This window comes from Anolis sagrei, chromosome 2 (genome assembly GCF_037176765.1).
Source record: "Anolis sagrei isolate rAnoSag1 chromosome 2, rAnoSag1.mat, whole genome shotgun sequence".
NCBI classification, from domain to species: Eukaryota; Metazoa; Chordata; class Lepidosauria; order Squamata; family Dactyloidae; genus Anolis; species Anolis sagrei.
This window is the reverse complement of record NC_090022.1, coordinates 115,626,089-115,641,076: the sequence shown is the minus strand read 5'-3', so window position 1 is coordinate 115,641,076 and position 14,988 is coordinate 115,626,089. Positions and strand designations below refer to the sequence as shown.

General features: G+C 41.7%; 1 protein-coding gene across 2 annotated transcripts in view; it reads left to right on the top strand.

The window, feature by feature from the left end:
* SPATA20 (spermatogenesis associated 20) overlaps positions 1–14,988 on the top strand; it is a 67,914-nt gene that overhangs the window by 18,403 nt on the left and 34,523 nt on the right. For both annotated transcript variants that reach the window (XM_060764755.2, XM_060764754.2), the window contains exons 6-12: positions 385–586; positions 750–880; positions 2,776–2,880; positions 6,231–6,305; positions 7,814–8,026; positions 12,016–12,208; positions 13,063–13,231. In XM_060764755.2, the coding sequence (XP_060620738.2) occupies positions 385–586; positions 750–880; positions 2,776–2,880; positions 6,231–6,305; positions 7,814–8,026; positions 12,016–12,208; positions 13,063–13,231 (1,088 nt within the window). The remainder of the gene's footprint in view (positions 1–384; positions 587–749; positions 881–2,775; positions 2,881–6,230; positions 6,306–7,813; positions 8,027–12,015; positions 12,209–13,062; positions 13,232–14,988) is intronic.

The window sequence follows — 14,988 nt, the reverse complement described above, 5'->3', positions numbered from 1 at the left end:
CTCCCTCTGAGGTTTACCTCAGACTGATGGCTACTAAGCTACTAGCACATCTGCTTATATAATATTGCAGCTTTTGTTGAATCATTGCATCCATTTAACCCTTTCAATTCTTGACTCACATTTTTTTAATTAAAAATACCTAGTTAATTTTTAATATTTCTGATAGAAATATCCTCAGTGGGCAAATCAGACACCTCTTTCAAGCATCATAGCACGTTTTGCTTTAATACTAGAAAGCACCCTCAAAAAATCTATGTGAGAAAGAAGTGGACCTCCCCCCCCCCCCCAGGAGATTGATGGTTGGGTTAGGCAAAAAACGTGAACAGACAGTAACCGAACTATGACTTAGATGTCTTCCCCTCCTCACAACCTTTTTTCTTCCAGTGGAAACGGAACAGAGCTGCCCTTTTGGAAAACAGCCAGAAGATCTTGTCTGCATTGCTAGCCAGGACGGATGTTGGTGTCCGAGGGGAGGAAATGCCTCCTTCTTTGAAGGAGGTGATGAGCAGATGTTTCCAGCAACTCTCAGAGTCCTATGATGAAGAATATGGTGGATTCTCAGAGACACCCAAGTTCCCTACTCCAGGTTGGTTCAAGATTAACAACAGTGAGATGCCTTTGACCATTCCTGGGCCAATTCGGGGTCTTTGACCGAATTGCCTTTGACCATTCGGGGTCAATTAGGAGGAGGTAGCTCTCCATGAGCAATCGTGTTGGATTCATTATTTGCCCACTTTCTTGTTTTGCAGTTAACATGAATTTCCTCTTCTCCTACTGGGCTCTTCATCGATCCACTTCTGAAGGAGCTCGTGCTCTTCAGATGGCCCTGCACACACTCAAGATGATGGCATATGGTGGCATTCATGATCATATTGCTCAGGTAAAATGGGAGATGGTGTTATGTTGGTGGGTTCCACTTTTTGCAGTCAGAGGTTTTGAAAATAATCCTTTTTTCACCCTGCTGTGTATATATATCATCTTTGCAATAAAAATCACCCTCCTTGCAACTTGCTAAACAAGTGAAGTGAGGAACACCATTTCCATAGAAAGGATGGCACAGGGGTGACTCATTATTTGTGTCTCCTTTTCCATGAAAATCTTCCTTGTGAGTCTTTTGGACATTGTGGGAATGTGGATTGCTTGAATATTTGATGGAAGTGGTGGAGGGGTCGCTGGGGGATTTCTTGGTGGCTTGGTCACAGTTCAACCGTCTCTGGGGAAATATTATATCCTTTGAAGCTGGATGCTCAACTGGGATCCAGGTCAGCATGTGAAGTGAAATATAGGACCCATAAATGCTAGGCAGTAAGTGGAGTTCTTGAACATACTTTAAATTTTCTACTTGCCTGTGAGATGAAATAGAAATAGGTGTCTGTTTTTCGATGCAAGGAAAATGATAACAGAAATGTTACAGACAAATATATGCACCTGGAGAGACTGACAAAGCATTTGTGGGCCACAGGCCGATTTCAAAAAGTTGTTGTTCAGGTTTCCAGCCAAATTATGCTGTCCACACAAATGTCCTATTCTCACATCCCCTGACTTCCCTCAATGAGTCAGCATTCCTGACTTGCTGACTATGTTCAGTTCTCATCATACTATTTTGGGATGTCCATCCCTGGCTGTATTTAAAACCTGAAATTTCTATGCTGATTTCTGTCAGAAGCTATTGCTTGTCTTTGCAAGAGAGGGGTGCATTTAAAAATAGCTTCTCAGTGCAAAGCAGAACTACACAATGAGATGGTCTCTCTAGATTTAAATACATATCTAAAACCTAAAGTCACCAGATTCCAGCTGATCTTAAAAAAACTAAGCGCAGTCAGCCCAGATTAGTACTTGGCTGGATTCATTGATAGAGTACCAATGAATACTGGGTGCTGTAGTCTATTTCAGAAAAAGGAACTTGGAAAACCACCTCTGAGTCTTTCTTGCCCATGAAATCCATAGGACGCACATGGGGTCACCATAATTTTATAGGCAGTTTGCACATATACACACATATCAATGCATTTCTTCTTCTTCCTTCCATTTTCAGCCACTCTATTCTATCCATCCTTCCAACTGGCTATCCATTTCTCCCTTCTCAGTTGTCAGATAGCATAATGGGAATACTTCTGGGGTAGTGCCTTCTTGCTTCTGGCCGATGTATTTGGTCAGTTTAGTTTTATACTTCTTAATATTCTGTGGTTTTCCTGGGACTTCCAGAATCTCTTTGTGGTGCATTTCAACTTCACATTCAGACAATTCAGTGGTATTTCGGCAACTCTGAAATAGAATATATGGTTTACATAGGATCAGAATTATATGATTACAAGCAGATAGTGACAAAGTTCCTCCTCTGGAGCCTCCCTGGGAAAAATGTGGCCTCATCTTTTTGTGGTTTCCAGAAGTCAGCTCAAGCAAATCCTTGTGATGATCACCTTCCATTTGGAAACCTACATCCACAATGTGAAAGACCACATGTATCCAGAATAGGTCTTCACAGTTATTTAAGGATCCACCAGTAAAACTTTACCTCTGGAAGATAGTCATACTCAACCACAAGTGATTGCCCACGATGACGAGGACGATGATGGCCTCCCCATCCACTTGGCTCTCTGGGTTGTTTTGGAACCTCTATGTTTGGGTAGCTTGGACTGTATATTTTTGAATTAACTCAAGATAATCCTAGTTTAGACAAACATTTCAGTTAAAAATTAGGTGTGGGAGATCTAACCACAGTTCCAAACTAGGGAGAAATTATTAAATTGTTCGTCTCCTCTTCCTCTTCTTCAGGGCTTCCATCGCTACTCCACTGACCAACGTTGGCATGTCCCTCACTTTGAGAAGATGCTGTATGATCAAGGGCAACTGGCAGTAGCTTTTGCCAAGGCATTTCAGGTATTACCCAGCAAGAGCTCTCTAAGCAATGTCTCGCAGACTTCACTCTAGAGCCAGAAAGACTGGTGAATGAACAATGCTCTTTTCAAGCAAAAGTGGGACAGGAAACAGGTTCTTATGCTGGGATGTTTGCGGGAGACAAGGAGGAAATGGTGAATTTCCAAAGTAGTAGAATACCACATGATTGCCCTTTTTTTTCTGTAGCTTTAGATTGCGATTGTTAGCTATGCTGGAGAAGGGAAATGCTACAGTTAGCCAAGAAACAAAATAAATTCTCTCTCTGTGAACTCTGACCCAAGTCATTTAGTCAATAATAATAATAATAATAATAATAATAATAATAATAATAACAATAATCATCTTTATTTATATCCTGCCCAAAAGGGACTCTGGGCAGCTTACAAGGCACTACAAGTGCACTATATAACATAAACAGTGCGTGAGTATAAAAACAATATCACAAAGTTATAAAAACAACCACTATTAACACATCAAATAAAATAAAAAACAGTTTAAAACTCAAGGCAAGGATGGAGTGATAGTGTCAGGGACTTTCCTAGATGTGACTGTAAAACATTCACTTTGATAGCATAAAAAGAACATGAAAAGACTGAAGCATCTCTGGAAAAGTACTGTATTTCTAAGTACTTTCTTTGGACTGTTCCTCCCAGAAATCCCTCAGTAGTCTTTGACATTCTGCAGGATGTAGTCCAAGAGAATAATTATCATTGTTGTATATTTGCTAATGTCTGGATCTTCAATTGGAATCCAGGTCAATCCATGACTTGAGATATAATTGCTAGTTAACCAGGAAAGTACTTGAACCCACTTTAACCTCAAATTTCCCACTTGTCATTGAAATGATTTGGAGATAGATGGAAATTACTAGGTGAAAGAAGATTAAATAAGGAGACATTATTATAAACAGATACTTAGCTCCTTGAACCCAGTGATTCATGCATAGAAAATAAAGCAGAGGAAAGGAAAATATTGTGTTGCTTACCTTGTTCCTCTTAAGTTGTTTGTGGTAATAGAGGGAGAAAGTGCATACTGTGCAACATTTCACCCTTCTTACTGTCATTCTTCTTAGTAATGTGGCAGCTCAGGAGTGAAATGAAAACAGAGCAATGTGGAGGCTTGTTGCTTTGTGTATTTTTAAAAATAGTTTATTTTATGATATTCATATTTATTATTGGTGTACTTGGTCTGTTTGTCTGTATGATTTTAAGATGTTGCAAGCCGCTTTGGGTCCTGTGAGGGAGAAAAGCAGGATATAAATAAATAAATAAATAAATATTATTATTATTATTATTATTGTAGAACAGCTGGTATTTATACAGGATTGTTTGGAGGGGAGTGAATCAAGAATTGGTTCTCAGGAACAAAGACATCTATATTGTATTGTCAAAGGCTTTCATGACTGGAATCACTGGGTTGTTTTGCATTTGGCCCACCCACTGTATTTTATTTTCCATTATGCTATTTTGTACTGTTTATTTTACTTGATTGGTTTATTTATTTTATTGTGATGTTATTTTGTTGTTTATATTTTATGTTGCTGTAATGTATCACTGGGCTTGGCCTCATGTAAGCCACGCTGAGTCCCCTTTGGGGAGATGGTGGCGAGTGTAAATAAAGACTATTATTATTATTATTATTATTATTATTATTATTATTACTATTTTTGGGTTGTATGGCCATGTTCTAGAAGCCTTTCCTCCAACGTCAGGAGAGAATGCTTCTAGAACATGGCCACACAGCCTGAAAAACCTACAACAACCCAGACATCTACTTTCCTTCTCTATGGTAGTCATGCTTTATGGCAGTGGTTGTCAAGCTGTGGGCCCCCAGATGTTTTGGCCTTCAACTCCCAGAAATCCTAACAGCTGGTAGACTGGCTGGGATTTCTGGGAGTTGTAGACCAAAACACTTGGGGACCCACAGGTTGAGAACCACTGCTTTATGGTGAGATAAATTCTTTTGGGACTTCAGCCAGAGCAGCCCCTCCTAGGGAGTGACTGGGTGGGAATGGGTTACGTGACCTGACTTCCCTGTATTACTTTTCACACAACGTCTCCCAATTCTGTAAGTATATCCAACTTCCATCTTGCTGTTTCTCAAAAGGTAGGCGTTCAAGCACCTACAGGTTGGGTGAAGGTGGGTGGGTGGGAACTAGGAAGGAGAAAAGGATTCCGCATTTTGTTCACTCAAATGGAAACCAAAGCAACATTTCTGTGCTGTTTGGAGGGCTCTTTTGAGGCAAATCCAGTATTCTGAATGTGTAGCATAAGTAGCTGTTGATGCAAATGCAGCTAGATATGAGAACTTTTCTGACAAACCATTCTCCTACTCCATCCTAATTTTAATTCCCCATTGCCGGGCTTTCCAGATGCAATTTGAAAAGGATTTGCTGTTGTGGAATCCATGAGAATTAAGAAGATTAGCCAAGCAAGCCACTAAACCAGCCTCCCTGCTGCCTTTGCATTTGGATTATTGGCCTCCCTATATCCTGAGATGATCTTGGTTTCACGTCCTCTCTTCTGCTCATAGCCCTGGGGGTGTCACATTCAGATCACCAGCATTTTGAAAATAGGTTTAAGCTAAGGCACTGTATGGATGCTGTCATTCCTCCAGAGTCTATAGCCAGAAAACAAAAACTCGGATAGATCTGGCTGTTCTTTGGGATATACCCAGTTGTATGGGGAAAGGAATGCCTCTATGAGCAGGGTGTGTACAAGTACCTCAGGAAATCCATGGGGTGGTGAACCAATTACTTGTCACTCTGTTGCATCCTGAGCTACATCTATTTTTTGGCAATTCTATTTCTGAGGTTATAGAGTGGGGGAACCATTGAACCATATATGCCCCCAGAAAACCAAGAAGAGAGCATGCATCCCTTGCTCCCAGTTCCTATCATTTATTCAATAGGCAACAGCTGCTCAAATGCCCTGGGACCGAAAAACCTGGGTGTGAATTTTTCCCACGACTGGGTTTTTCTGCCCCAGAAAGGCTTTTGACCTTGCATTTTGCATTTGATTTGTAATGGCAAACAAAAATCTTTTTTTCCCCTATTTATTCCAACAGCAGTACTATCCTTTTGGATTTTTACATGTATTAATTTTTTAATGTACTTTATTTTTATCCCACCTTTCTCCCAATATAAGGACTCAAGGCAGCCCTGCCGACTTCACTGTGGATGAATTGTCCTTGCACCAGCATCATTTCCCACAATTAAAGCATCATTCCCCTAGAACAGCACATTGTAAACTGCAAAGATTATTCACTAACCCACTCCATTTGCCCGCTTCTCATTTTCTCAATAATGAATTCTTCTTTATGTTCTTAAACAGATTTCTGGTGATGAATTATTTGCAGACACTGTGGCTGATATTTTGCTATATGTTTCCCGGGACCTGAGTGACAAGGTGAGTTACCATCGCAGGGTTTTCTCTTATGACCTTTGGAACCTGTTTGGTTGGCCACCAGCATCCATCTCCGTTTTTAATTCTGGACCTAGGTTCCAGCATCACGGGCTAGAAGTAATATAGTCCTAGTGTATCCTTAGTATCATAGAGTTGGAAGAGACCTCATGGGACATCCAGTCCAATTCCCTGCCAAGAGGCAGGATAATCACATTCAAAGCCTCTCCAACAGATGGCCATCCAGCCTCTGTTTAAAAGCAAGCTTGCTCCCTCCTCCCTGTAACTTCCCCTCACATATTTATACATGGTCCTCATCATGTCTCCGCTCAGTCTTCTCTTCTTCACGCTAAACATGCTCAGTTCTTTAAGACACTCCTCATAGGGCTTTTTCTCCAAATCCTTGATCATTTTAGTCGCCCTCCTCTGGACACATTCCAGTTTGTCAACATCTCCTTTCAATTGCAGTGCCCAGAATTGGAAACAGTGTGATTCCAGGTATGGTCTGACCAAGGCAGAATATTGGGGTAACATGACTTCCCTGGATCTAGACACTGTATTCCTATTTATGCAGGCAAAAATCCCATTGGCTTTTTTAGCTGCTGCATGACATTGTTGGCTTATGTTTAACTTGTCCACAAGGACTCCTGAGATCTTTTTCACACGTACTGCTGCCAAAGCACACCCTGCTCCCCCCAAACAAGTACAGAGCTTCTTATTCCTCTGAGACACATTCTACTTGATATAGGCTGCAAGTTATTCAGGCTTGTTCTAGAGAAAGGAGCTAGGGTTAGCTTTGAATTACATGGATGTTTCAGTGTTCCTTGCCATTCTACTTAGAGAACGGGGTGGTTTCTATTTTTTGTAGCAGTTAAACATGAAGTGCTTACATTAACTCATGGATAAGTTGATTAAGGATTTTGTAGTTTATTTTTGACTAAAATGGCTAGACCTGTACTTGAGCATACAAAATGGTATGTCTGTTTGCCACTGTATTTGAGTTACCTCATCAGATCATCTCTCAACCTTTGTGTTACCTCATCTGATTATCTCTCAGGATGTCATTTACATGTGCCATAAAAATTAACATGTGCCATAAAAATTAATAATGGACTAGAAGCTAACTGCCTCTTCTTGGGGCTGTGATTCTCTCAGGTGGTGTGGAGGCCAATTAGAATCATATTAAATGCAGAACTTCTTTCTTTCACTGGGGGTTTCCCTCACCGCTCCTTTGATTGTGGTTCCTAGCCAGCCTCTCCAATTTTTCCTTGGATACCTCCAAGGCTAAATCATTGCTCTTAAAGCTTATTCCTAACTCATTCCACCAAAACAAACACTTAAAATTGCCAAGCCAGACCCCAAGGATCATGACCATGCATGTGTACAGGCTTCCTAAATGTTTTGGAGCAAGTTTTTCCCGACTGCATTGTCAATGATGTCTCTGTGTTGGGGGAGCGGACTGGTGTATGTACTTCAGATGGAGTGTACATTAATGGTGCTGCTTTTGTTTCTAGTCTGGGGGATTCTACAGTGCAGAGGATGCAGATTCCTACCCCACTGCCAAATCAGAGAAGAAGCAAGAAGGGGCGTTCTGCGTGTGGACGGCCGAGGAGATCCGGCAGCTCCTGCCAGACCTCATTGAAGGGAGCCCAGAGAGAAAGAGCGTGGCAGATGTCTTTATGCACCACTATGGGGTTAAAGAAGACGGCAATGTGAACCCAATGAAGGTGATATGGGCAGGAAGATGCAGCCTGGGAGTGGCCTGGATGGGGCATGGGCCTAATAATTCCTGATTTGGAATTTGGAAATGGGTTGTCCCAATCCATGTCGGAATAGGGAGAAAAAGCAACCTACCTGCTTGCAAGCTGAGCAGTTGTTGAGGAATATGACCAATCAGGGAAAGTACTATTGAGACTTCTGAATTAGATGACAGAGGGGTGTGGAACAGTGGGTTGCTGTGAGTTTTCCGGGCTGTATGGCCATGTTCCAGAAGCATTCTCTCCTGACATTTTACCCACATCTATGGCAGGCATCCTCAGAGATGGTGTGGTTTGTTGGAAACTAGGCAAGTGGGGTTTATATATCTGTGAAATATCCAGGGTGGGAGAAAGAACTCTTGTCTGCTTGAAGCAAGTGTGAATGCTGCAGTTGATCACCTTGATTAGCATTGAGTAGCCTTGCAGCATCAGGGCTTGGCTGCTTCCTGCCTGGGGGAATCCTTTATTGAGAGGTGATTAGCTGGCCCTGATTGTTTTGTCTCTGGAATTCCCCTGCTTTTTGAGCGTTGTTCTTTATTTACTGTCCTGATTTTAGAGTTTTTTAAATACTGGTAGCCAGATTTGGTTCATTTTCATGGTTTCCTCCTTTCTGTTGAAAATGCCCACATGCTTGTGGATTTCAGTGGCTTCCCTGTATAGCCTGACATGGTGTTTATTAGAGTTGTTCAGCATTTCTGCTGAACAGAATATGCTGTGTTCAGGTTGTTTCATCAAGTGCTCTGCTATGGCTGACTTCGCAGTCTGAAATAGTCTGCAGTGCCTTTCATGTTCCTTGATTTGTGTTTGGACAATGCTGTGTTTGGCGGTCCCTATATAGACTTGTCCACAGCTGCATGGTATACGGTAGACTCCTGCAGTTCATTTCTTAGTGGGTTTGTAGATAGTAAGATGTGTGGGACAGTTTGAGCTCTACATCAGTTAAAAACAATCTGGCCACTAGCATCAAAGGGAATACTGCATGCTGCCGAGGAACATGGGCTTCCAAGTGCCTGTTTTTGGGGAAGCACATGGCAAGCCAAACTCTCTCCCAGAGAAACAGAGCTCTATTCATCCCTAACTACACAGACACATGTATATGTTTCACAGTGGGATTTCCTCAGGAATATTGTCTCATCAGTTAGATATATCAATTACATATTTACTTTCTACAACAAACCACTGACCAAAGCATATGAAAAGCAATAGCTATAGATGAGGAAAGCACATGCTGTGATAAAGAAATGACTTTCACCATTTCAGTGAGAATTTCTTTTAAAAGAAGTTAAATGTATTGCCTAGTTTGATTCCTAGAATTCAAAGTCCCTTTCCAGCTATCTACAGAGCCACATTCTGCTCACTGATAGCAACAATCAGAAGACATAGCATGATGCAGAAGCTTGTGAATCACAGAGGGAAATGCAATATTACTTGCCCATTTCAAGCCATTCTACCTCTCTGTCTCTCACACCTCTTACCCATTTTGAAATATTTTTATGTGTTTCCAGTTGTATCATACACTGGAAATACTGTGAAATAGCATCATTTCATACAAAGAATCATTTGTAATTATAAAAGATAATCACACATATTTATCAGTACTTGCATTTAATTAATCCTGTACTGTGTGGGTATGCCCAGAGCTTCTTTAGCCCCCAAACTCTCAGCAGCTTATAGAAAAGGAAGCAGTAAGGGGTTTCTCAACAGGTCCTGGCTAGAGCTCATGGGTTATATCTAGAACCTACATTTTGTCTCTTTTTCTTTCTCTTTTTTCATTTTCTTTGCGTCTTGCCTAATTGCATTGCCCTTAGCATTCTTCCTGGTTCTACTATTTTGTCCACATCATTTTCTGTCAATTATGGTGACATATATGGCTTGTATACCAACTATGTGATTGTCTGTTTCAATATGTAGGTGGGTATATATGTGTGTGCATGCGTGCTTTCAAGTCAGCTGTTGACTTGTGGCACTTGATACATTTCATAGGGCTTTTTCTGGCATGGAATACTCACAGGTGTTTTGTTATTATCTATCCCTAAAATAGGGCCTCTGGCACTGTGTATTCCTTGGAGATCCCCACCCAAGTATTAACCAGGCCTGACTGTGCTTAGTTTCCAAGGGCATGCAGATTCTGGTATCTACAAAGTATTGAGGATTTAGAACAGTGGTTTTCAACCTGTGGGTTCTCAAATGTTTTGGCCTTCAACTCCCAGAAATCCTGACAGCAGGTAAACTGGCTGGGATATCAGGGAGTTGTAGGCCAAAACACCTGGGGACTCACAAGTTGAGAACCACTGATTTAGAATATTGTATGTACTTCTTGCAAATACTGCAAGTGCTAATGGCATCTGATTGCAGGGTGATAGCAATGCCACAGAAGCACATTCTCATTCTGTTTTTGGATGTCCACTTTTTTGTACGAGAGGTTGAGCATGAAAGTTGCAAGATGTGGTGTTTAAGGCCAAAGGGCAGGTGTGGAGAGTGCAGGGTGTATTGACAATTGACTAGTCAGCTGAGGAGGAACCACATTTTCTTAGCAATAAATGTTTTTTTTCTTTCCTTGAATGAGGGGGGGATATGATGTCCACCTGTTGTGAGCATTTATTTCTGAGAATATGCCTTGATCCTACACAATAAATGACTGAGAAGAGTATTTGTTGTGCACCAGTCTGGGAAGGACGTTTGAAAGAAAGACTTTGAGAGAGCACACCACCATGACAGGTTTCTGCAGTGATCTTTGTGTTTAGCCAGAGCTGATCTCTAGTTGGTGGGAGGGATGGCTTGTTCCAAACAATGCTGATTGCACATCAGCGGAGACTGGACTTCAGAAGTAGATTAGTGGCTGGATGTCCCCAAAGCAGTTGGAAATGGCTTCTCAAATAATTTGGTGTTCATAAGAGAGAGAGAGAGTCACTTTTTATGGGCCCTGTGGAATCATTTTCTTGCAATGCGACCATGGCAATATTGTGCAGCATGAGTAACATCGATGTCTTAGTGCAGAAACAGCCTCTGGTACAGAATCAATCTTTTAATCACCACCTTCAGCACTAAAGCCACTTAATACCTCCCTGTATTCCCTCTTTCTTTGTGTCTAGTGGCCTCCTTTCTTCTAAAATGTTTATAACAGGTATTGGGGAATCTGAGCTGTTAGGCTCAAAAAATAACCCTCAGTTGGGGTGATTCCACCATAAATATAGCAGAGTACAGAAGCAAACTTCATAACCAGCAGAAACTTATGTGTGGCGAGCTGGGATAAGCTTTTGCTCCATAGGATGGCACAGAATTGCAGAGTCAGAACTTTAGGTTCAAAAGAATTTATTGAAGTAAAAGAAATACATTCTTGATAGAAAAGGTCTTGGAGCTAGCTAGCTTTCTAAGTTTCATCTTCTAAGAAAGGTAAAAAAGGTAAAAAGTTAAAAAAAAAGCCATGCAGCTACATTTTGCCTAGAGAGAGGCAAAATGCGTCTTAACTGAAAGGAAGAGAAGAAAAGGCAGAAGAGATTGGAAAATGGAGAATGACCACATGGTCAAGCCCAGGGCAATAATAATACCTTTAAAAAAGGAAGTTTCCTTACAGATATTCCATTGCTGCATCTTCAGAGGGGGAGGAGATAGTGGCCAAGAAGGAAGAGTAAAGCCAAAGCCTTTTATGGAAAAGCATGCATAGGAAAATCCCTCACTCTAATCCTATCTCTAGTCTAGCTCCTCATTGAGTTCTGGAAACTTGATGACACAAGAGACTTGTGCAGTCCAGGGATGAAATGCAACAACAGGGATGCAGAATTTTTTTACAGCACCCCATTTTAGAGATTGTCTTAGTGTTGGGTTGAATATCAGGAAGTTAAAAGTAATCCCAGTAACGTACGTGTGTGTGTGTGTGTGTGTGTATAAGCCTTAGAAGGATGATGACATGAGTCTGACTTCAAAAGTTCTTATTTCTTCTTGTTGGCTTTTGGTTTCAGGACCCTCACAATGAGCTGAAAGGCAAAAATGTCCTGATCATGCAGTATTCCCTAGAACTTACAGCTGCCCGTTTTGGACTGGGGCTGGAGCAGCTGAAGAGGATGCTTGTCAAAAGTAGAGAGCAGCTTTATAAGGCACGGGTCCAACGGCCACGGCCCCATCTGGACACCAAGATGCTGGCTGCTTGGAATGGTGAGCCTCCCCTTGTGGGTTCTCCAGCACCGAGCTCAGGGACACGAATGCTAATGCGCATTGGGAAGGCACAGGGCTGTTCATTCTGCCATAATACAGCAATCAGCCAAGTAATATCACTCTGTGTAAGCTTAATAATATCTCATTAGATCTACCTCTCTGATATTGGAACTAAAGCGCCTGATGTGGTAAAAATTTATTTTTCCTTGTTCCTCTGTCCCCGGTATATTTTTCTTATCCCTGATGGCAGCATGAGAGCAAAATGCTTTCTTTTGTTTCACCAGCAGGGAGCAGCAGCAACTTTCTCCTGTTTTCTTCACAGGAGTTTTAGAAAAGTCTCTTTTGTTCACCCATCATGTCACGCTTTCCCACATTTTCACATTATATAAAGGGGCAGGGGGCACAATCCTGTCCATGCTGAAATGGAGATGCCTAAACAAATAATGGAAAAAGTGGGAGGCATGTTTTGAGACAGCCTACAGCATGGGGTTTCGGAATTCATGGATATTCTTTTTTCTCAAAACACAGTGCGAGTAAATAGCGAAAGGTAAAATGTTTGGATTGTACACACCAGTAAATTATCATTGCCGCTAGATATGGTCAATGCTACTGCTTCACATTGGTAGCCTGTCTTCTGTATTAAACGGACCACGAGTTAATTTGGAAAGTTCATCTGTGAGCAGCCATCTCAATGGGAAAGGAACTTGGGTCAGTGAGATAATTAGGATTTCTGAGTGCCCTCTGCCCGGTGTTTTGCTGATTACCAGGAGAGGCAAGCTTCTCACATAATATTTTGAGTCTGCAAACTCCAAGTGAGCCCTGTTGGGGACTCTGGCTTTCTCCTTGTCTCCTAGGGTTGATGATCTCTGGCTTTGCTCAGAGTGGAGCCATCTTGGGTAAGAAGGAGTATGTTGACCGGGCTGTGAACGCAGCTGACTTCTTGCGGAACCACATGTTTAATGCCAGCAATGGAAAACTGCTCAGAAGCTGCTACCGGGGAAAAGAGGACTCGGTGGACAAGAGGTATGTGGTGAGTGAGCCCAGCCTAGGCAAGGGGAAGAAAACTGGCTATGTCTTGAGAAAAACGGAGCACAGCTCAGCTGTAAAGGTCCCAAGTTCAGTTTATATAGCATCTTCTATAGAATGAAGAAACAGATAGTGGGGAAGACTCTACTCTGCCTGAGACCCAGAAGACCTGATTATGCTAAATGGACAAAACATCCAACCTGGGAGGTCTGTTTGTGTTTCCATAGTCTTTAGGGAGGAGAGTGGGAAATTCTGGAGTTCTCTCATGAGGAGAAAAACTTTAATTTGTACATGGGGAACCTTTGGCCCAACAGCAGTTTTGCTCAACAACTCTCATCAATCTCACCTAGCACAACCAGAAGTATTGTGGGAGCTGTGTGGCCCAGAAACCTCTCCGCCCTCGCTTTAAAGTAATGATGCCCAAACTCCAGTTCTCCAGATATTTTTGGACTTCAACTCCCAGAAGCCTCATTTGTATTGGCCATTGATCAGGAATTCTGGGAGCTAAAGTCAAAACATCCGGAAAACCAAAATTTGGAAAACACCACTTAAATGTTTGTGAGTACTGAAATCAGAAATCAACCAGACAAGACTTCTAATAGCAGGGCTTCTCTGTATAACTTGCTGTTTTCCTTCCTAAGACCCGTTTTCTCTTTTTCCTTTGGCTTTTGTTTATCTCAGTGGTCTCTTTTCCCTTCCTTCCTATATTCTGTCACTTCCACATACTGAGAAAGAATGGATGCTTACAATTCAGAGTTCATATTATGTTGGAATTGTGTAGATGTGTAGTTCTGGATATGAAATGGAGAGATAGTAATCTGCGAGTTTTTTGTGAAGTGGTTCAAGATCTCTGAGTGTGTCCTGAAGCATGAGAAGCAGATTATATTCCAGTGATAATGGCAAGCTCCCACTGCTGGAATAATGTGGCATTGCTGTTTCATTGAGCAGGGAAGCGTGTGACTTCAGTGTTGATTTGTGGAACTTGTTTTTCCTTATCTTCTTACCCCTGTGAGTTACTGGGGAGCCTGTAAAATTACATATTTATGCTTACTAATAAAAATACTTTTATTAAAAATAATAAATACACAACCCGTTTGAAATAGATAGTATTCCTGCCTGAGGAATTTATCACACAAGGCAGGCAAATCACAATTACAGCAAGATAATAGTGTCTTTGCCTTGGACTGATCACATGACATTGTTCCTTTCCTGCTGCTCTCCTCATACGAAACAGCCTGAAAAACATTTATTTTACAAAAACAACAAATCTGTTAATTAACTCCTTTTGTAAAAGAAACACCTTCTCTCCTGGGAAAGAAGCACCATCATATGATAAGCCCAAGGCGAAGACACTGTTGTCTTGCTGTAATTGTTATTTCCCTGCCTTCTGTGATTATTTTGTGTGTGTGTGTGTGTGTGTGTGTGTCAGGAGCGACTTGAGAAACTGCAAGTCACTTCTGGTGTTAGAGAATTGGCTGTCTGTAAGGACATAGCCCAGGGGAACATCTGGATATTTTATCCTGTGGGAGACTTCTCTCATGTCCCTGCATGAGAAGCTGGAGCTGACAGATGGGAGCTCACCCCACTCTCTGGGTTCGAACCGCTGACCTTTTGGTGAGCAGTCCTGCCGGCACAAGGGCTTAACCCATTGTGCCACTGGAGGCTTATGCCTTCTTGATAAACTCCTCTAAGTGTCCAAAGTGCTACAAGTGTATTAACTTGATGTCCCTTTTTAAGAGCCCTGTAAAGTAGGC